The 23020-nt window shown below is 45.5% G+C and overlaps 1 protein-coding gene across 1 annotated transcript; it reads right to left on the minus strand.

Moving 5' to 3' along the window:
- Positions 1-8984: 8984 nt before the first annotated feature.
- LOC100728634 (tubulin alpha-8 chain-like) lies at positions 8985-15839 on the minus strand. The gene is made up of 5 exons (XM_003474701.5): positions 15686-15839; positions 13937-14159; positions 13054-13202; positions 11067-11747; positions 8985-9393 (listed from the first exon to the last, which is right to left on the minus strand). The coding sequence occupies exons 1-5, from the start codon at positions 15686-15688 to the stop codon at positions 9100-9102; spliced, it is 1350 nt and encodes a 449-aa protein (XP_003474749.3). The 5' UTR covers positions 15689-15839; the 3' UTR covers positions 8985-9099.
- Between the last annotated feature and the right edge of the window lie 7181 nt (positions 15840-23020).

The following is a 23020-nucleotide window of genomic DNA, read 5'->3' on the forward strand; positions in this document are numbered from 1 at the left end:
CTATAAATTCAGGTTTCAGAAAGGATAATTCATCATTGATAACGGTGAAACATTTCGTGCCAGTAAGAGCTGATTTTACAATTGAGAACTGGGGTTCACAACATAACTAGACATAGTGAACCAGTTAGTGCTAATGAGATATACATTACCAAGAAAAAGAAGAGAAAATGCCAGGCCACAAGCCTATGAAGGATCTACTGAACTTACTGCTATGCACAAATGTCAGTGATGACCTTAAGATAACGCCTCTCTTGGTTTATCACTCTGAGACCACCTGTATTGTTGTGAAAACATAAAGTCATAAAGAACAGGTTGAGGTCAGGTGAAGATCTAACATAAAAGCCTGAGAAACAGTACCTTTTCTTGAGTGGATCAGGGAGGTTTTCTGTCCTACTGTTCAGAAATATCTAGGAGACAAAGGCTTACCACTCACATCTTTGCTCATAGTGGACAATGCTTCTGCTCACTCATGAGATTTGGAAAAAGAACTGGTTGAAGAATTTCCATGGCTTTCAGTCGAGTTCCTCTCAGTTAATATAATTCTTCTACTGCAGCCTAAGAACCAGTAGGTTATAACTAACTTTAAGAAACTATACACCATGAAACTGTTTCTGAAGTGCTTCCAGATGATCTCAGATACAGTTTTAACCTTTAAAGAGTTCTGGAAGGAGCATTACAACAGCCTTTCCCGTGTGGGATTAATTGAGAAATCCTGGGCCAATGTCTCTCTAAGGACACTGAGATCTGATTGGAAGTGTGGCCTAAAATTATATAGAAGAGACTCTGAAGGCTGTGTAGAGGAGCCCGGGGCTTGCATTGACCCTAAGGTAGATGAAATTGTCACTATAGCAGAGTCCCTCAGCTTGCAGGCAGACAGGTGGTGATGTTGAGGAACTGATGGGGAAACACTCAGAAGAAATCCGCAGAGGAGCTTCAGCAACTTCTGGCTGACCCACAGAGAATGGCAGCTGAAGAACTTGTGAAGAAGGGGAGTACTGACAATCAGTATGACAAAGTTCTTCTTCTGAAATAAAGGACATCCTAAAAAAAAAAAAAAGGACAGAGCTACAAACATTTGCAGAGAAGACCCATCTAGACAGAGAAAAAGTCAATTGCTGAAATCACTTGCTTAATGACAGTGGCACATCATACTACAGAACAGGTTAAAGACAGAAACAGACAACCTTAGACCAGTTTTTAGTTCTGAAAAGTTAAGACCTCATGATCTAGAAACAGGTTCTACTGGGCTCCAGACTCTCTGAAAGAGAGAAAGGACACCAGAGAGCCAGATTCCTGATGTTCATAAAGAAGGAGATTCTCCTTCCAAATAATAACTACCTTTGATTTCAACCTCCTTCCCTGCAAACCAAAGATGTCAACTTGAATGTTGAGTACAGTGTGAAATTGTTATTTCTGGTAAACCAGGAACATTTTACAACTTTTTGGTGAATACACTAGGAAAATTATTGGTATTTCTGATAAATTATGTGTACTACAGAAATCTTTTACAATGAAAAGTTTAGTTAAGTGGTGCTTTGGAAGGTTCAGAATGTATTATGGGGAAAATTCTTGACTTTCAATAAACTTGAGGTACAGCTATAATTGTAATGAATTGAGTTCATAAGTCAAGGGTCCATTATACATTGAAATACTGTCCTGATATAAAGGATAAACTTGAGTCAGTTTTAGGAAAATGGATGCACCTTAAAAACCATAACATTAAGTAAAACAACTCATATGAATTTAAAATTACATGATTTCTCTTATATGAGAAAAACAAGGCATAAACAAATTAAAGAGAAAAATAAAAGATAGATAATAGGAATCCAGGCAATAGATCTTTTGCAAGTGGAAAGGGGACCAGGAGATGAAGAGAGAGTGGAGGAAGGGAAGGGTAATGGTATAGAAAAAGAATTAAGATGTGTCATGTGCATGCATGAAATTTCCAACATAAATGTAATCATTATACACTTCAAACACATATGACAAGAATAAAAACTTTAAAAGGTGCATTTACAAAGTGTTTAAAATGAACACAATAACTTGTCAGGGAAAAGATTTCAAATTTCTTAAGGTCAGGAAGTTAGGGAACAATTTTTGCTTCATTTTTTAACCCTATATTTTGTTTAGGTCACAATCTTTTGAGGGAAATTTCATTATCTTCTATTTTTACAAATGTCTAAGATTCCTAGGGCAATGCTTCTTAGCTGAGCATTTGCTTCATTTAGGAAAATTAAAAAGAAAAATTTTGGACCCTAAGACAAATGTATGACAGCTCCAACACAGATTCAGGCATTAGTATTAGTTAAAAGCCCCTACTGAAGCTGGGTACAGTGGGGTGTGCCCATAATCCCAGTCACTTAAGAGAATAAGACCGAAGAATCTCAAATTCAAGGCCAGTTGAGGAATATGGCAAAATCCCATCCTGCTAAACAAAAGAAAGGCTTTTTACTTTTATATAATATGTAGTGAGAATCAAGAATCCCACTTTCACAAAGAGATAGATCAACTAAACAAAGAATCAATAAAGAAATATTAGAGCTGAAACACGCCCTTGAACATATATAATCTTAATAGGTATTTGCAGAATGTTCTACTCTCCTCAACAGAGTGCACATTCTTCTCCGAAGCCCGCAGACCTTGTCCAAAATAGATCACACAGCAGTTCATGAGGGCTGCTTAAGTAAATATTAAAGGGGCCAAAAACATACGTTGGAGGAAAGATAGCCTACTTAACAAATGGAGTTAGGGAAACAGGTTATTTTCTATGCAGAAGATTAAAATTGGATCTATATCATTCACCATGCATTAAATTAAAATGAAGACATCAAAGATCTAAACATTAAAACTGAAACAATAAACATACTAGAAAATAAAACACCTATGAAATCATAAGTGTAGGCAAAGACTTTCTTAACTGAACTCCAATTGCACAACAAACCACAGCAAGAATCAACAAATGGGATGATATTAAATTAAAAGCCTTCTGCACAGCAAAGCAAACACTCAGCAGAGTGCCAGCTACTCCTCAGAGGACTAACATCTAAATTATATAAAGAACTCAGAAAAACTTAGACCCTCAAAATAAAAGACCTAATCAAAAACTAGGCAAGTGAAATGAAGAGATACTTCTCAGAACAAGTACAAATTGTCAATAAACACATGAAAAAAAATTTTTGTTCAACCTTTCTGTTGCATAATTTGAATAAAAAATGTCCAAACTAATTACATCAGCATAGTTCTGGGTGTGGCTGAAGGGGTTTACTGAAACAAAAGACCCAGCCCTTGCCTGAATGACACAACAGGCCTATAACCTGAAGAGACTAAAACTGAATAGGGGGAAGTCTCACTTCCGTTTTCTCAGAGGAGCTGTCTTCACCTTCACATTGGACATCGTCTCCTGGCTTCCAGCACAGACCTTTCAGCCTCCTGATACAGACTTGCACGGGATTCTATGGTGACCTCCAGGCCTTTGACCTTTGACTAGATGCTTTGGATCTCTAGTGCGCAGGCGGCCCTTTTGCATGCTTCCACACCTGACTCTTTTTTTAAGTGGGCACTGTAAGCCTACCTTGTAAATCCTTATACATTGATATGTCTGTATTAAATCTGTTTCTCTACTGAGCTCTGACTGACACACTGGCCATTAAAGAAGTGCAAATTAAAACAACACTATGATTTTATCTTACAACAGAAACAATGGCCGTCATCAAGAAATCAAATAACAAATAGTTGTGTGGCTGAGGTGAAAAGGAATGCTTTTATACTGTTTGTGGGAATGTGAACTAGTATAACTATTATAGGAACAGTATGGTGATTTCTCAAAGAACAAAAATTAGAAATTCCATTTGACCCAGCTATTTCCTTTCTACATATCTTCCCAAAATAACTAAATACATCATAGTGATACATGTATATCAACATACGCACCAGTACAAAATAGCTAAATTCTGGAAGCAGCCTGTTTACTCATCAATAGACAAATGGAGAAAGAAAATGTGTATCTATATATAGGGCAATACTATTTGACTATAAAGAAGGATAAATTCAAAACATTTGTAGGAAAATGGACAAACCTGGAAAATATCATGTTAAATGAAATAAATCAACATACAAACTTAAATACTGTATGGTATCTCTCAGTTGAGTAAGGCAAAATGTAAATAAAGAACTGATAGAAGAAAACAGAGAGACAGATCTTTTACAGATAGGAAGCGGCCCAAGAAACTGAGGCAAGGGGAGGTAAGAACAAAAGAGAAGGGGAAGTAAAAGATTTAAGACGCGTACATGCACCAGCTACCCACAAGGAACGTAAACACTGTATATCTATAAACATGAACAAAAAAATAATAGTAATGAAAATGGGGAAAGGGAACCTAGAGACAGGGGGAAGGGGAAGAAAAAAGCAGCAAGAGGCATCATACATGTATTTACTCCTGAGATGAATGTAAATTTCATGCATTGCAAATATGTATTAATAAAATTTCACAAAGATGTGATATTGGTACATGTACCAATTTCCCAAGTAAATATAATTACGAACTATTGCAAATGTATACTAATGTACATATTTTAATACTTTAATAAAAAACCTCTGTCCTAGAACAGAGATTCTCGCTCTGTTCTCTGCCACCATTAGCAGTAGCTGTGCCTTGGCTATAAAGTGCACTCCGGGGTAAATGTGGCAGCTAACCTGTAGTACATGTGCTGCAGGAGGCTGTTTGTATCATTGAAAACTCTAATAGTTCTCTAGGCTATCACTGTCTAGGGGAGTTTTTTAAAAGTTCAAATTCTTTAGATTTTCATTAGATATCAAGCATTTAGAATAACCCACAGCACACAGTAGTTGTTCAATAAACATTTGAAAATGTCTTGTAACTGAGATTATTCAGCACTGTACTTTCTCCAGATTCTCCTACCTTCCACGTTTCAGCTATAACCTGCCCAAGGTCACCTGAATATGATAAGTTCATGTTTTCCATACTTTTCCCTAGACTAGCTCCACCTTGAACTCCCTACCCTGTATTCCCACCCATCTCCAGTGTCTGGTTTCAGGGCCAATCCTCCCAGAAGCCTCCCCTGGCTGATCTAGGGATACTTTGCCCTCTAGGCACCCTGTGCATAAATCTCCTCTTGAGTCCCCTCAGCTTTAAGAAAGAGCAAAGCTAGAAAGAGAAACAGTAGATAGGTTCTTTTTGCTGGCAGGAGTACTAGTGCACAAGACTAAATGCCTGCAAGAAGCAAGATTGTCAGGTCATGGAATCTTCAAAAGGCTGAGGCCCTGAAGGCCCTGGGACATTCCCATGTTGAAGATTCAGAGAAGAGCTGAGAACAGGAAGGGTGGCAGAGGTCTTCTTAGAGGCAACCAGACTCCAAGAACTTCTCCCCACTGCCCCTGTGTTAAAGACTTGGTTCCCAGGGTGGTGCTAAACAGGTGGTGGACACTTTGTGACAGGGAGCCTAGGGAGAGATCTTTAGGTCATTAGTGCTTTGGCCTGGGAAGAGACTCTGGTCCCACCTCTCTCTCTCTTTTTTTTTCTTTTTATCGGTACCAGGGATCGAACTCACGACCGCCTGCTTGCAAGGCAGGTGCTTATGCCGCTGAGCTGAACCCCCCAGCCCCCACCTCTCTTTTTGCTTCCTAGCCACAAGGTGAGCAGTTTACCTCTCCCACACACTCCTGCCATGATATGCTGCTTGCCACAGGTCAACAGTTCATGGTTTGGAAATTCTGAAGTTGAGCAAAAAAGAAATCTATTCTCCTTTTTAATAGTAGTGCTATGGATTGAATCCAGAACTTTATGCCTGGTGGGCGAGTTCAGTATCACTGAATTACATCTTCACCCCTAACCCTCTTTCACTGTTTGATACAGGGTCTCGAAACCTGGCTTAGGATGAACTCAAACTTACAATCCTCCTGCGTCAGCCAAGAACCTGATATTATGAAGTGTGCCACTGCACATGGCCCTAATTACCTTGGATATACATAATTTTTTTTTTTTTTTTTTGGTACCTTGCACTTGCCAGTGACCTTGCACTTGCACTTGCCAGGAAGGTGTTTATGTCACTAAACTAAATCTCCAGCCCATATCTTGGATATTTTGTAGTGGTGTCAGAAAGTTAACACACTCATTATATCCAGTCACACAACAGTAAAAATACATCAAATAGCAAACAAGTTCACACAACTGAGCAGTTAAACCTAAGACTCTGTACCTTGGGCACAGCTCAGGCCACAGGTGGAGAACCAGTATGACAAGCAGGTAAAATTTAGGGAAAGTTTGAGCCACAGAGAATAAAACCCATTCAAGGCTCCTTGGTCCAATTCTACATTCTTGGACAGAAGAAATTCATTCATTTTCTACTGTGGGTCAGTCACTTAAAGGAGGCTCTAGTCTTCTCCCTCATTTAGGCCAAGTCCCAGTGTTTGGTCTCAAATCATCAGAATAGCCATTCTGCCTTCCGTGGACTTCACAGAGCCAACGTCCACAGGCTGCAGAGCTCCAAAGCAACCACAAATGGAAGGCCATCTAGAGTTAGACCTGCTCCGGCCAGGACCACAGCCCATCTGCTGCCAGCTCCAGGAATAACACCAGTGAGAAGAATCCCAGTTCCAGAAAGGCAACGCTTGCTTTGTACTCAGGCTTCAGATAGAACCCTTAAGAGTCCAAATGATGACAGTTTTGGATCACAGCTCCCAAATCAGGAATTTGTCTTCTCCAGTCTTACCCTATTAAAGCTTGAATCTGAAAGGAACCCAGGCAAAGCTCTCCCTGGGACTCGGGCCTATGCAGTGCCTTGAAGTGGGTGGGAAGGGTTAAGGCCAGGGACTGATTTGCCAAAGCTTGTTCCTGTTTCTCTCAAAAGTACTAAAAGGGAATGAAAGAGGAGAACGTGACCTATGTTCTGTTCCACGTGCAGGTCATGAGAGCAGATAGGGCAGCCACCAGCTGACCCACATCCTTGCTGCCCCTGCTTGCAACTGATGTCATCTGTATCTTATCTATCACAAGAGTGCAGGATCAGATTTCCAGCCCCCAGTGGACATCTTCCTGCTTCTTGGGCCACCTGGAGGCGGGGAGGGCTGGTCTCTCTCATGGTTTAGGGAACTGCTGAAGAACTTCTAGCAGGTATAAATTCATGTGCTCAGGGAGTGAAAGAGCAGGGAAAGGAAGGAAGGAAAGAAACACCAGCTACTCGGGTCCTGGGTGAAGATACTGGCTGAGCACTGGAACAGACCCGTCATTTAACAGGCACCCCCAGGGCCTCTGTCTAGGCTCCTTCCCTTCCTTCTACACCTCATTCCCCACCTAGTCCCAGCCCTTCAAGTACCAGGAGTGGACCCAGGCGTGGATGCACCAGGAGCGGTTTTTACAGAGAGAGATAGAGACTCAACAAGTACACCAGGAGAGCTGTGTTACTAAAAAGGGGTGGGGTGGGGCACGAATCAGGAAAATGTCACATCACTGCCACAGTTGGGACTATTGGAGAAGCAACACAAAAGAAAAGAATCTTGTCTCTGGGGAACTACGAGGACTGAGGGAAAAGGAAATAACAGCCAGGGAGGAGACTGTCAGGCCTCTACTCAGAACTGCAGTCAGAGGGGAAGACAGAGAGAATGGAGAAGTCAGACACAGTGGGACATGTAATCCCAGCACTGTGGGAGGCTGGGGCAGGACAATTACAAGTTCAGTGCTAACCCAGGCCACTTATCAAGATGCAGTCTCAAAAATCAGAAAAGTCTGGGGATGTTGCTCAGTGCAAAGATCCTGGATTTAAACCTCAGTATCACAAAAAAGAAAAAAGAAAATGGAGAGAGATGGACTGCCTGGCCAGGATAATCACATAGGACCATGAACCCAATCCAATGCATGCACCTCTATGCTAGGGTGAAATCTGTGGATCTGGGCTCTGGGTCTCCATCTTATCAGCCATCAAAGCATCAATCAGGCAAGGCTCACAGATGGAGGGACTCAGTCTCTAGAAGGATGCTAACAACTAGTCTCTGGAATTCGAAGCAAGTCCACAGGACATTTTGAGGGAGCCTGAAGACTCATTGGTTGGAGGTGGGGGTGTAGAACCAGTCCTGAGTACATGCTAGAATGAGTGTCCAAATCCCAGTAGGTTCTTCCAGGCCAGAATATGGGGTGGGGACCCTTGTGGCTGAGTCACTCTCAAAGGAGCAGCACTGGTTCTTAGAGAGTCTTGACTTTTTCAGAGAGCACCACTCTGTCCCCTCTTCCAGGGTTAGGCCACTTGTCCAGTGCATTACTAAAGAGAAATTCCTTAAGCCTGGACTGTGCTGGAAAGGGCCTCTGCCCAACCTTCACCACTGCCAGAATCATTTATAGTACACTGAGGTCTGAAGACCACATGTGACCCACAGGGCTTGCCCCAAGAACAAGGTTCTTAAGGTCCTCATTAGGACTGATTGGAGAATAAAGGTACAGATTTCCTTTCCTGGAAGGCACATAGGCACTTTATTACCCACGTAGTGGATAAGCGGGTGGATAGGCCTACCACACAGCCCCGGATAAGATTCCTTGTTTTCAGGAATCTTGTTTCCTGGACCCTAAGTCATGGGGTGGAGCCCTAAATTCTAAGATGGTGGCTCCAGGTTGTCTGAGGCATCAACCTCTACTGCCCTCTGATGGCCAACAGGAGGGAGACCAGGTTAAAGAGGCTTGGATCCTTGCAGGCATTGGAATGGAGCAGTTTCTGCCCCTGAATGCTAGGGGTAGAGGGCCTTTGCAGCCTCTCTAAGTTTACCCTTCCTGGGGACAGGCTAGACACAGGGGCTCCATGGGGCCGCACAGGAAGGCACAGTAGCACAGTCCAGGGCTGAAGAGGTACCCAGCTCTCAGGCGGACTCAGCGCCACTCCTCAGAGGCTGCCAAAGGGGGTCCCTGGAGGCAAAGGCCAGTCCACCCCTGCTCAGCAAAAGATGCTGGGAAGGCCCGGTGCCCAGACAGAACGGCACAGTATTTGTGACACATGTGTATTTGCTAGGTATATTTGCAGAAGGTCGTGGACACAAGGAAGCAGACGTACAACTGGGGAGTGAGAGGTCAGGCACTATGGGGGGGGGGGCGAGACCACTTAGTAGTCCTGGTTCCCATCTTCCTCCTCCACAAAGTCCATGGCCACATCTTCATAATCTCTTTCCAGAGCAGCCAGGTTTTCTCGGGCCTCGGAGAAGTCTGCTTCCTCCATGCCCTCGCCCACGTACCAGTGCACAAACGCCCGCTTGGCAAACATCAGGTCAAACTTGTGGTTGAGGCAGGACCAGGCCTCAACAATGGCGGTGGTGTTGCTTAGCATGCAGACTGCCCGCTGCACCGGGGCTAGGTCGCCCCCAGGCACCACGGTGGGGGGCTGGTAATTGATGCCAACCTAAGAAGAGACAGAGAGTGGTCTAAGCTGCTGGCTCAGTGAGTCCTGGGAGAGGTCTGCCCCAAAAGTGTGGCCTGGGAAGGGGCGGTCCCCGGCATTTGGCATTTGCCCACCTTTAAGAAACAAGTAGAAAGAGGAGACCGCTACTGCCAGGAACAGACAAATCCAGAACGTGGGCCATTCTATGAGAGGACTCTGGTGCCTCCAGGTCACTGCCCAGAAACAGGGTGCAAGCTGGGCAGAATCAGGCCCCCACAATCCCAACCCCCGGAGAGGATGTAGCCAGAGGGTGGGAAGTCCGAGCCCAGCCTGGGCAACACAGCAAGATTCTCTCAAAATTACAAATAATGAGTCTGGACATATGGCTCAGTGTGAAGGTTTTAAAAAGGAGAGGAGGGAGGCTGTTTTACACAAGAGACAATACACAAGTATACAAAATGCCTGGATTTGATTTGATCTTCATTTTAAAAACTGAATATAAAAAGCATTATGGCAAAGTATGTATTCTGATCAGGTATTCTCATTTAGGGGAAGTACTATCAATTTTGTTTGACATAAAAATGGACATTTCTGTTGTATAGTTATACAGGTGGGTGACTGGGTCGTAAAGCAAAAGCAAAGGGAACAGATTTAGATGTGAAATCTAGAGAGTGGGTAATTGGTGTTAGCTGTACTGCTTTCTTTACTTTAGTTTAGCAATAACATTTAACAACATAAAACTCTGAAAATCTCCAGCTGAATCTAAAGTTAACCTTCTTAAACACTGGTCTATCCTGAACACAGTATATTGAATACATTTCCTATTCAGGACTCTCCCACCCCCTCATGTAATCATGGTCAACTCGCCATGAATGCCTCTGGGGACAGCAAGCCTACCGCTTCCTACCAGCAGCCTGTTCTTCCTTTGAGCAGCTCGAGCTCTTCCTAAAGGGAAGCAGGGTGATCTCCCCTCCAGTATCCCACTCCATGCTGCACTGCAAACAGCTCTTCCACACTAGCAAGGGCCAGCATCTTTATGAGCCGGGTCCCTGCCTCCCGCTCACTGTGGTCATGCCCGCAGCAGTGTCACAGGGCAGGAAAGCTGCACCTGCCTTCTAAGGCCATAGCTGCCACTTTGATTCTTCCCAGTCCTAACTCCCAGAGCAAAGCACCGATGGCTGAAACGGGGCCGCATTCCCAGCATCCTGGGAGCGGGAACTGATAGCAGTGCAGACATAAACAAGTTCTGCATGACTGCAAAACCTACTGCCTTCACAGGTGCAGACACAGAAGTCTCCTGAGCTGTCTCCCAGTCTGACAGAAGGTCTCTCTGGGCTTCCACAAGTGTTCCCATCAGAGCAGGAGCCAGATCTCATGGCCGTGTCACTGGCACTTGCGGGTGAGACCTTCCCCGCACCCACTTGACGGGCGCACCCAGGGAAAGCGTACCCGCCAGGCTAAGTGGCAGGAAACTGATCCTTGTCCTTTTACAAAGGTGATCTTTCAGGGAGAACCCAACTGTGACCTCTGGTCCAAAGGCCTGGCTCCAAGACCACATGGGATGGAGCAAGTTAAAGGCAGCTTCTGAACCTGTACTTTGCCCTGTTCATCCCTTCCTCTGCAGCTCTGAAGGAATCTCCCTCCTGAGAGGTGCACAGGTCACAGGCTAAGCCCGCCCTTCATCCCCAACTTGCCTTGAAACCTGTGGGACACCAGTCCACAAACTGGATGGTATGCTTGGCCTTGATGGTGGCGATAGCAGCATTCACATCCTTGGCAACCACATCTCCACGATAGAGCATGCAGCAGGCCATGTACTTGCCATGGCGAGGGTCACACTTGACCATCTGATTGTAGGGCTCAAAGCAGGCACTGGTGATCTGTGGCACAGAGAGCTGCTCATGGTAGGCCTTCTCAGCTGAGATAATGGGTGAGTAGGTCACCAGGGGAAAGTGGATGCGGGGATAGGGCACCAGGTTGGTCTGGAAGTCTGCAAGGTCCACATTGAGGGCACCATTAAAACGCAGGGAGGCGGTGATGGAGGACACAACCTGGCCAATGAGTCGGTTAAGGTTGCTGTAGGTAGGGCGCTCAATATCCAGGTGGCGATTGCAGATATCAAAGGTGGCCTCATTGTCCATCATGAAGACACAGTCTGAGTGTTCTAGGGTGGAGTCAGTAGTCAGGATCGAGTTATAGGGTTCTACGACCGCTGTGGACACTCGGGGCGATGGGTAGATGACAAATTCCAACTTGGACTTCTTGCTGTATTCTACAGAAAGCCGCTCCATCAGCAGGGAGGTAAAGCCTGACCCTGTGCCACCCCCAAAGCTATTGAAGATCAGGAAGCCCTGGAGATCACTGCAGTGGTCCGTCTACAGGAGGAGATAACACCATTAAGAATGCGGATGACATGTGCCCTGTCCCGATCCCTTTCACCGGGAACTCCTTCCTGTCATAAAAGTGTCAAAAAATGAATTCTTTGAGAAGCATTACATCTATGTATCCAGTAATTTAACACAAATTTTCCTCTACCACAGATGTTCTCTCCTCTCCTCTTCTCCTCTATAGAGGTAAGAGCAGAGCATCTGGAGGAGGATTAGTGCTCCTGGAAGACAGCTGACATAGGAAGACAGCGGCAGGGGTGAGGTGGGAGAGAGGAGGGCAGGAAGGCACAGGACTTGCAGTCAGAGAGCTGGGCTTGCTCAGTTATGTTGCTTTGGCACCTACCACCCACCTGCAGGAGAGTAGGAACAAGGACAGTATACCTCAATACATCCCAATCCCCAGGTCCCACCTGAATCCAGGAACCTGCAGGTTTGCCAGCTGCCCTAGATCATCCTGATGTAGCTGTTCCTTGCACTAGAAAAGCACTGATCTATACCAAACACACAGGAAATGACTGTCTAAGAAAGAGCTAACCCTAGGACATGTTTTGTTTTGCTTGAGGAAGGAAACATGGAATCCCATGCCTCAGGTTCTTCCTGGAATGTATACAGGCCTCAGTCTCTACTGAGTGGCAGAGAGAACGTCCAGAGCAGCGGTGAGGAACCTTTTAGAGCTTTCAGTGGTACAAAGACCCTGCTGTAGCACACACCCATAGGCTTCCCAACACTCGTGCAGAAGATCCCTGTAAAGCAACAGAGCCTTGGGGCTGGGGATTTAGCTCAGCGGCATAAGCGCCTTCCTTGTAAAGCAGGCAGTCATGAGTTCAAAAGGAAAAAGACAAAAAAAAAAAAAAAAAAAAAAAAAAGCAACAGAGCCTGAGTACTGGTTCCCTGCTGGCCAGACTCTCAGTGCCTTGGGCAGGAAAGACTACACAGGACCCTAAGAACAACAAACTAAGCAGCTTAAGGAATGGAGCAAAGCCCAAAGAAATCTTGGATCAAGCAGATAGGGCAAGTAAAGTAGCAGTAGCAGGACAAAAATCAAATTTGTGAGTCCACAAATTCAGGGGAGAGTAGGTCCTTCAGGTCTCCAAGTCTAGGTCCCTCCCAGACATCACACAGAGCTCCCCCTAGGGGAAGCTGAGTAGACAGACAGGACAGAGGAGTGGGGTCAGGTTCCAGCCACTGGCTGAGTTTCCCAGTCTTCCTGCACAAGTCAGCCTGCCAGGCCAGGGAGGGAGGCTAAGGCTGCAGTGCCCTCCTGCAGGTGTCAGCGGCACCTGGACCCACTCACCACTTTTCGGATTTGGTCCATCACCACATCGATGATCTCCTTCCCCACGGTGTAATGGCCACAGGCATAGTTGTTGGCAGCGTCCTCCTTGCCAGATATCAGCTGGTCAGGGTGGAAGAGCTTCCTATAAGCACCAGTTCTTACCCCATCTTGAGGGGAAGAGACGGGGCAGAGGTAAGCAAGGCTGGTCTCATCCCCAAAAGAACACAAGGCCCTAGAACCTAAGCTCTCCTGAGTGTGACTGCATGACAGAGTGATGGACACCGGGAGCTCCAGAGGCCACTCCAAACTCCAGCTCCAGACTCCAGCTCCAAAGCCTGGAGTCACCTGGGCCCAAGGGGGACGTCAGGGGCACCTTTAACAGGCCCTTCTGCTGATCATAGCCACTCTGTTTTGGTAGGGAGGAGTCAGGATGTAGAGGAGGCTCACTTCTGTTTAGCGTAAGAACACAGAGTAAAGGAAAAAGCCCTGTCCAGTTTAACCTCCTCAGCTGTCTCTTTGGGAAGGTGGGGAGGTTTTCACAGTGGGCTCTGAGGAACTCCAGACACAGAAGGAACAAGCAGCAATGCCCCTGGGAGCCACAGGTTCACACAGGCCCAATCCTCTGTTGCAGGGACCTAACAGGAATGTTCCCAGTTCCCAGTGCCTGAGGCAAAACTAAACTCAAGAGCTTGAGCAGTGGGAAAAGGAAGTTTCCTCTCCATTCCACTCCAGTCTGGCCTTGACTCAAACATTTGCTATTTTCCTGGCAGAACTGTGTCACCAATTGTCCTCCCACTATAGGAAGTCCCCAGGAACCCCCCTGAAGGCAGCATCTAGACAAAAGCAACACACCTCAGATTCTGGCACTGTGCCTAGCAACAAGTAGAGGCTGCCCACTCACCTATGACTGCAGGCTCCAGGTCCACAAAGACAACCCGGGGCACGTGCTTGCCAGAATCTGTCTCCGTGAAAAAGGTGTTGAAGGACTCATCTTTGTTCCCCAGGGTCTTGTTGCTGAGTATGGTGCCATCAGGCTGGATGTGGTGCTCCAGGCAGTAGAGCTCCCAGCAGGCATTGCCCATCTGCACCCCAGCCTGGCCCACGTGAATGGAGACGCACTCATGCTGATGGGAGTAGAGGGAGACACTGTGAGCCGGCTTGGGGCTTGAAAAGGTGTTCCTGGGAGCAGCCCTTATCCTTTCCCCCTCTAAGGCTGAAGCTAACAGGTACCTCGCTGAAACCCAGAAGCAGCCGCCTCGCAGCTGCCACGCATCGAGCTCCTCTGTTCAAAGCCTCCCTCCACCTGCAGCCAAACCACCTCCAGGTTCTCATTCCCTTTAGTTAACTCAGGACTTAAGTGGTGGCTGTGCCCATGTCTTACAGGGCAGGGACTAGAGGAAGTCAAAGCCAAACAACCAAATCCCACTGTGCGGTGGCCTTTCTGCTGGCTGTGGAGGCTCTGGGTCCTTGGAACTTCTAGGGTCCGAGGAGCCTAGAGGGGGCCGAGATCCAGAGCTTGTCCTTGGCAGTGACTGTCTCCTTTTCACTATGACAGGAAGGACCCTTGTTGAGGCCTGCATATTACCTGAGGAAATTATGGCCATCTTTGAAAGCTCAGTCACATGTTCTTATTAGAGAGACATCTGCCCACTATGGACACATGTCACCATCCACTGTAATCAATCGCTTAATCCAAGTAAGTAAATACAGTCAGGGTCACAGTGAAGGCCAGAAGACCCACCGCTTCAGGTCCTTACTGAGGTCTGACCTCATGGTGGACTGACTTTCCCATCTCCTCGTCCTTTATCCCCAACCTGCAGTCCAGGGGACGTCTGAAAGGACCGAGCACCTCCCGGTTGCAGGTAGAGTTGTGTGCCAGGCAGCAACCACCACCGTCTGGCATCTTAGGAACTGTCCTCCAAGACCACCTCAGAGCCACCCAGAGGGTTCTGCGCATACATGGGGCTCAAGAGATTTCCGTGAGGACGGGCACCTGCGTGAACCCCAAGCCCTCCGTTTTCACTGAGGACCCAAAACAACAGGAAGGTAGAGCAAAGAACAGCATTTATTTCCCAGACACGGAGAGTTTAGAGAAAGCCCTGGTCAAGTATGGAGTCAAAGGGGCTGACCTCGGGCCTGGGCGCGCTGCCCAAGTTTTCCTAATGAGGGGAACTCGTTCTGCGCAGGGGAAACTCATCAGCTGTCCTGGCGAGGCGGGGACTGCAATTGTCTGCCGGCACCTCCCCCCGGGGCAGGGCTCGGTCCTCTCCAGACTCCAGGGCGCGCCCCGCTGCAGACAGCAGACCCCCGTCCCCGAGGGAGAGTGCAGAGCACCGAGCCGCGCCCCACTTTCCGCCCCGCACTTCCTTTCGCCGCTCGGCCCTGAGCCGCAGAGCACTCTCCCGTTCGGAACTTTGCTAGCTCACATCCTCGCGTGGAGAAGGAGGCAGGGAAGCAGCCTCGGCCGTCCCGCACGGCCCACCCTCGCCATGAACCCCAAACACTCCCGGGTCCCCTGCGCAGCCAGCCACACCCTGGCCTGCCCCGGCGACCCTCCTACCCGCGCAGACCGCCCTCTCACAGAGCCAGGCTTCCTCCTCCCAGCGGCATCCTCCCCCCGGACCCCTCGAGTGCCCCAGCCCCCGCTCACCATGGCTGCGCGCTCAGGCGAGGCTCCTTGGGAGCGGCCCAAAGCAGCGCCGCCAGGAGTCCCCGGCCACAGCGCGACTCCGGGATCGGCGGGCTCGCCGGGGCTTGTTCATCCGGCCCGCCCTGGGCCCGCCCCCAGAGGGGCTCACGCTGATTGGTCCGCAGCCGCCACGCGTCAGCCCGGCCCCTCCCCACCCCGCCCACCCGGGCCCGGGGCCGGCCCTCTGCACCCGGGCGAGCTGCCCAGGCTCGGTCCTTGCGGAGCCGGCGGGCGGGCGGGGAATTCAGCCCAGGGGAGGCCGAGGCTGGAGCATGCCGGCTCCCGGTCAGCTCGACTCTCTCCTCTGCTGGAGTGGGTGTCGGCTCCGCGAGGGACAAAGCTCGTCCTGTTTTGCCTTGGGGATTCGCACCGTGCTGTGGGCCTGGTTGGAAACGCGCGTGACCCTTGCAGGGAGCCGCGGACTTGAGCTCAGCGAGCAGGAGCGGAGGAAAGACGCGGTGGGAAACCAGGCGCTGCGCTTCCCGAGGGGAGGAAACGCAGCTGGTGAGCCGAGGGGTGCGCGGCGGGGCCAAGGGCGCGGCCTGGTGGAGACGAGCTTCCCTCCTCTCACTGGGCGGCAGCTCGCTTCAGGGCACTCGGATTCCTGCAAAAGGAAAGCCTGGCCGCCAGCGCGGATTAGGGGGGCTTGGAGGAGGAAGCGGAAAAACGGGATGGGGCCTGGAGTGTTAGGCTGAGGAGCTCCACCGTGGCCGGGCGGCCAGGGGGCTCCACCGAGGGTTTCTCCGCTGAGGAGCGAAGTGATCAGAGCAGCATCTGAGGCTGTAATCGGTGTCATTCGTGCTGTTTTTCCAGTGGCCCGTCATATTGTTCCATGCTAAAGGGCAGAGACATACCTGTTTACCCCACCTAGCTGTCCTTTGTAGTTTTTTTTTCTAAATACCTAGTAAGCATAAAATTAGTCCCTTGCTTAGTCTGGGAGGGATAATTGATGTTGATCTCATCAAATGATTGGCCCCTCAACCCTCAATGATTGCCTATGATGTTTCTAGCTTTCGTTTTCCAGTGAGGATGACTGTAACCAGTTTATTGGAGCCAGGCATGGAGACTTGAATAGGTTATTGGAATTTTGATTGCGATTGCTTTGAATCTGTATAACAGTTTTGGAAGTGTGGCCATTTTCACTGTATAAGTTCTTCCTACCCAAGAGCATGGAGTATCTCTCCATTTTTTTTTTTTTGACTTTTTCGTTTTTATCGGTACCAGAGATCGAACTCATGACCGCACACTTGCAAAGGAAGGCGATTATGCCGCTGAGCTAAATCCTCAGCCCCCTCTCCATTTTCTAATAACCTTTAATCTCATTTTTCAAAGCACTGTAGTTTTCAATGTAGAGGTCTTTTATATCCTTTGTTAGATTGATTCCCAGGTATTTCATGTTTTGGACGCTATTGTAAAAGTTATTGTTTCCCTGATTCCTCTCTCAGTGAGTTTGTTATTCATATCCAGGAAGGTTATTGATTTTTGAGTGTTAATCAGCTAAGTTACTGAATTTGCTTATTAGATCTAAAAATCTTTTGGTGGAGTTTTTGGGGTCTTCTAAGTAGACTATCATGTAATGATAGTTTAACTTCTTCCTTTCCTATCCTTATACCTTTTGTTTCTTCCTCTTGTGTAATTGTTCCTGCTAAAGTTTCCAGGATTGTGTTGAGTAAGGGTGGAGACAGTGGACATCCTTGTTTTCCTCCTGATTTTAGAGTGAAAGCTTTCAGTTTTTGCCCATTTAGTATGACGTTGACTGTTGGTTTGTCATATATGGCTTTTATCAGATTAAGATAAAGATCATCTATTCCAATTTTCTTTAGTTTTTTTTTTTTTTATCATGAATGGGTGCTGGACTTTGTCAAAAGATTTTTCTTTGTGTATTAAGATGATCATGTGATTTTTGTCTTTGGCTCTGTTAATATGGTATATTACATTTGTGGATTTACGTATGTTGAACCATGCCTGCATTCCTGCGATGAATCCCACTTGATCATGGTGTACAATCTTCTTGATGATTTGTTGCAGTCTGTTTGCCAGTGTCTTATTGGGGACTTTTGCATCAATGTAGAGATTTGGCCTGTAATTCTTAGTTGGGTCCTTCTCTGGTTTTGAATCAGATTAACACTTTTCCAGGAATGAATTTGTTGTCTTGTTTCCTGTTCAATTACTTAAATTTCCAGTAGAATTGAGCAGTGATCCCGTCAGGGCCTGGGCTTTTCATGGTTGATGCGTTTTAAATTACATCTTCCATTTTTTACATCTTTCATTTATTGATACTGGGTTATTTAGGATTTTTGTATCTTCTTACTTCAGTTTTGGTAATTCATATGTATCTAGGAGTCTGTCCATTTCTTCTGTAATTTCCATCTTGTTAGAATACAAGTTTTTTCAAAGTAGGTATAGATGAGTTTCTGGATTTCTGCAAGATCTGTTGTGATTTCACCCTTTTCATTCCTAATTGTGTGGATTTGAGTCTTTCCTTTTTTAAATAAGGTTGGCTAAGGGCTGGTCAATTTTATTTAATCTTTCAAAGAACCAACTGATTGATTCATTGTTTCTTTGTATTTTCTTTAGTCTTCAATGTGTTGATTTCTGCCCTGATCTTTATAATTTCCTCCCTTGTACAAGCTTTTGGTTTAGCCTGTTCTCTTTTGCTAGAAGTTTGAGGTTCAATATTAAGTTGTTTATATGTGCTTGCTCTGTTTTCCTGATATGGGTATTTATTGCTATATTTTTTCCTTTTAAGATTGCTTTCATTGTGTCCCACAAGTTTAGCATATTGTATTGTCATTATCATTCAACTGTAAAAGCTGTCTAATTTCTTCTTTATCGGTGACCCATTGGTTGTTTAGTAGGGTGCTATGTAATTTCCATGTGTTTATGAAGTTCTTGTGGTTTCCTTTGGCATGGAGTTCCAATTTTATTGCACTGTGGTTTGATAGTATGCATGGGTTAATTAGAATTCCTTTGCATTTACTTAAGCATGTTCTATGAGCCATTATGTGGTCTGTTTTGGAGAATGTCCCATGTGCAGCTAGCTGAGAAGAATATGTATTCCGATGTTGTGGAACACTCCATAGACATCTATTAGGTTTATTTGCTCAAAAGTTTGATTTAGTTCTAACATTTCATTATTGATTTTTTTTTTAGTTGACCTTTTTGTGACAGTGGGGTATTGAGGTGTCCCAATACAATTGTATTAGGGCTTATTTTGATTTTTCATGTCTGTTAGTAATTGTTTTATATAGCTTGGTGTACTGGTATTTGTTGCATATATATTTATGATTGTTATCTCTTCCTCTTGGATTGTTCCTTTTATGAGATTGTAGTGACCTTCTTTATTTCTCTTAATCAGTCTTGACTTGAAATTCACTTTGTCTGCAAACAGAATAGCTACCCCTACTTTTTTATGGGTTCCTGTCACATGGAGTATTGTTTTCCATGCTTTGACTTCCAATCTATGAATTTCTTTTTGAATTAAATATGTGTTTGTATGCAGCATATTGTTGGATCTTGCTTCTTGATCCGTTCTGCCAGTTTATGTCGATTGGTGAATTGAGACCATTAGCATTAATTGTTATAGTGGATATATATTGACTTAGCCTTATCATATTATTTTCCTGTTGTTGGCTCTCTCCTTTTTCCCTTCCTCTTATTGCTTGCCTTTCCTGGTGGATTTCTTTTGTTGGGGTTCATGGAGCTGTAGACCTTATTATCTCCTTCTAGATTTTCCTTCAGAACATTTTGGAAGGCTGGGTTGGTGGTCATAAATTTCCTCAGATGTTCTTTGTCATGGAAGTATCTTATTTCTCCATCAATTTTGAAAGATAGTCTTGAAAGATACATCATTCTGGGTTGAAAGTTGTTTTCGTTTAGAACTTGAAATATTTCACTCTAAACTCTCCTTGACTTGAGAGTTTGTGCTGAGAAGTCAGCAGTGATTCTGATGGACTTTCTTTTATAAATGATTTATTTCTTTTCTCCAACAGCTTCTGGGATTCTATTCTTGTGTTGAATTTCTGGAATCCTGACTATGATAGTTTGGATCTAGATTTTTTTATGATCATTGCTAATGGAGTTCTACATATCTCATTCATTGGTAGATCCAGTTCTTTTTCTCTACCAGGTAAGTTTTTAAATTTTATTTTAAAGAGAATAAAACCAAGGAAAACAAAACAGAACAAAATCAATCAAAACAGACCAGTATAAGTGACACAGGACTTCAAAACAATAGGAGATCAATAATGCCACCTGCTGTCTTCAAAATAGCTGCAGATACCTTCAGACATAGTAAAAATTAAACAAAACAGAACAGAATAGAACCAATAAAAACAAAACAATGAACGCAATAAAGGACTTTAAAACAAGATAATAGTAAATTCAAAGAAGCTACCATAATACATGTTACTAAGATCTGTGCTAAATTAGTGCCATCCACGCTTTTCTAGATAAAAGGCAGCCTCAGCATTTCTACCTTTAATCTTATCCACAGGTCTTGGTTAGACCAAGTTTCTGTTAATTTGGATAAACCCATCCTTGCTGGGTGTGGGGCTATGGAATCCAGGCTGGCTCAGTCTCCAAAGTGCTTATACACTGCCCTCTTTCTCTGCTAGTAAAAGCAGACTTCGTGACTATGCCTAGAATATCAGAGAAAACGTTTGACATGCTTTGTCCCCACACTCCATTCTTTCCTCACATGCTTAACACACATAAGAAAAGCAGCTTTGTTGCTCATCGTCTCACCATCCTTCCTCCTTGAGCATCTAGAGCTGCAGTCAGTCACTACAACCAAAAGACAAAAAATGTTTAAAACAAATGTTAAAAGAAGAAACCTCCCAACTGCACATAGGACTATTTCCATTTAGCAACAAATCACTCCCTAAGTCACTTACATAATGGGCTTCGAGGGAGAAAGCAAGTGAAAAAGGAAATTAGTTGCTATAAGAAGGTGGAATCAGTATGCTAATCACATATTCTAAAACATTACTGAACATTATATGTGTTTCTTTTTATCTGCAAAATTGTATGTATTCATATTGGGTGAGCAACAAGGAATGTAATTCTTTATGTAACTTTATATTTGAATCTTCAATTGTGATCTCTGCTATCCTAGGTGTTGTAGTCTGCGGTTAGACACAGAGAACAATTCAGATCAGGACATGGAGTTTATAATATTTTTATAATGGTCACCGGAAGTTAACACAGGAGAATGCAGGAAATCCATCCGCAACACCAACGACATAGATTTTTTAGTCAAGAGTCTAAACCCCATGGCAATGTCCCACATGAGTCCAGATAAAAACCCAGAGCTCAGAACAACGCCTCCACGAGTCCAACTGGAAGTCCAGAGCCCACAAGAAGGACTCACGCCAGTCTCTTTTACGGATTCGTGCCGGGAAGACCCAAGGGTCAGCGGTGGAAGCCAGAAAGTCTATGTCAGCAGGATGAAGGAGCTGTGCTAGTGGGATGAGGGTTCTACACTGGAGCCGAGAAGTCACACTCACAACAAAGAGCGGGGCTGTCCTGAAAGGCACCACAGCTGTCCTCAGCGACACAGAGGCCCCGAGCTCCTCCGACAACAAGCACAGTCGGGTATGTGCCAGGAAGCAGCGTGACGAGTTCATCCTGGAGACCAGGCAGCACATGTCTTCCCCTCCGGAGCCAGGAAGCAATGCTCGATGTGAGGACCAGAGCTTCTCCAGGAGAACCAACAGCTCAGACAGCAACTCGTAGGAGAACCAACAATGCCTCCATAACACCTCAACCCCTCTCCACACCTCTCTTCTTCGCCACCTATTTATCCTGGCAACCCTCCTCAGGTGGAGCATCTTCTCTCAATACATGCTGATGTAATCCAGCTGGCGTTAAGTTGACCACTAGTTATCGAACCATAACACTAGGAATGGATGACTATGCAGCTGTACAGCATTTAAGTGGAAAGAAAAAACAAAATATTAAAATGAAAGCAGTTGAGGTTAAGGTTGCCTACGTGCATGTGTAGGTAGAGAAATTCAAACAGTAAATAAACAAAATGTAGAAATGTAGCAAAAGATACCATCACTCCCCAGCCAGTATACCTCAGTATGTTAGTTGCCCAGGTAATAGTTCCAATTATAGTTCCTGTTACTTTTGTTTCTTAAAAGTGGCTTCTTGCTGTGATACATAGCTGGTTACTAGGATTTATATTGTAAAAACCAATACTCAATTGACAAGCCACTTTACTTCTGTACTTCCTGCTTGCTTATCCCATATATATGCCCTAGACCACCAGAAATCAGGGCTTGATAGTTTGGAAATGATCCCAGTCAGTGCCCAGTGACATAAATAAATCTGCCTCCAAATCCTGGGTATCGTTTTGAGGTTTCTGTTGCTTATATATTTGGTGTGTCAGTTGTGAAGACTAACTGCACTGACCTCTGTGGTCATTGGTTGTGGTCCTCAAGAACAGCGAAAGCATCTCTCTAGGTCCTCATGGGAAAGTGCAACCTTGAGATTTCTTGAGTCTCTTCAGAGGTCTGGAGGAGAATTCCTTGCTCGCTATTTGAGTAGTTCACATCGGACCCCAAAGGGAGGAGGATGCAGTTTGTCTCTTTGCCCACCTGCCTGATTCCAGTAAGACTGCTGGGGACATCCCAGTCTGTCTTTCAGTCCTTCTCAGCTTGAGTAGCAGTGGAGTCTGATTGACTCTTATTGGTCAGCACCACCCTCAAGGAAGGTTATCAGAATGTTTAACCTCTGAGTGCCTATTAAATGAATGTATAAGTGGAATGGACAGTGTGGCAATAGGCTGCTGTGTTTGTACAGCAAAACTTGGAAGCACTGGTTATGATGGCTGATGGGGCCCTCATCTGCAGTTTCATGGCGATTGACATATGGCATAACAGAGATCTCACACCCCTCCATAGCTAAGCTGCACCTAAGTCCCTGCAAGGGATGTGGCCAAGTGAGCATCTAAATGGACTGTCTCTTAGGGGTACCCACCCTTTGTCTGTTGCAGTATTGTTCAAGGGTACACAACACACACATAGGAAGTAAAAAATGCAACTTAATTAGTCAAAACCGTCAGTATCTAACTGCAAATGAAAGGATTTTTACAAAGTGAAAAAGAAAACCAAACTCCTTTACTTAAAAAAAAAATGAAAAGAAGGCCCATTCTTCCTGAGAATTCTGCCTTGGCACCCTTGTTGGTCACTGCAGTCACTGCCAACCCCTCTAGTTTCATTCCCTGCTCTCAACTTGTCTACTTCCAGACAACTGAACTGGTTCCAGCTAGCCTTTGCCTGGCCATCAACC

Source organism: Cavia porcellus, unplaced genomic scaffold (genome assembly GCF_034190915.1).
Source record: "Cavia porcellus strain 051 isolate PalLab524CR breed Dunkin Hartley unplaced genomic scaffold, mCavPor4.1 scaffold_29, whole genome shotgun sequence".
In the NCBI taxonomy this organism is placed as follows: domain Eukaryota; kingdom Metazoa; phylum Chordata; class Mammalia; order Rodentia; family Caviidae; genus Cavia; species Cavia porcellus.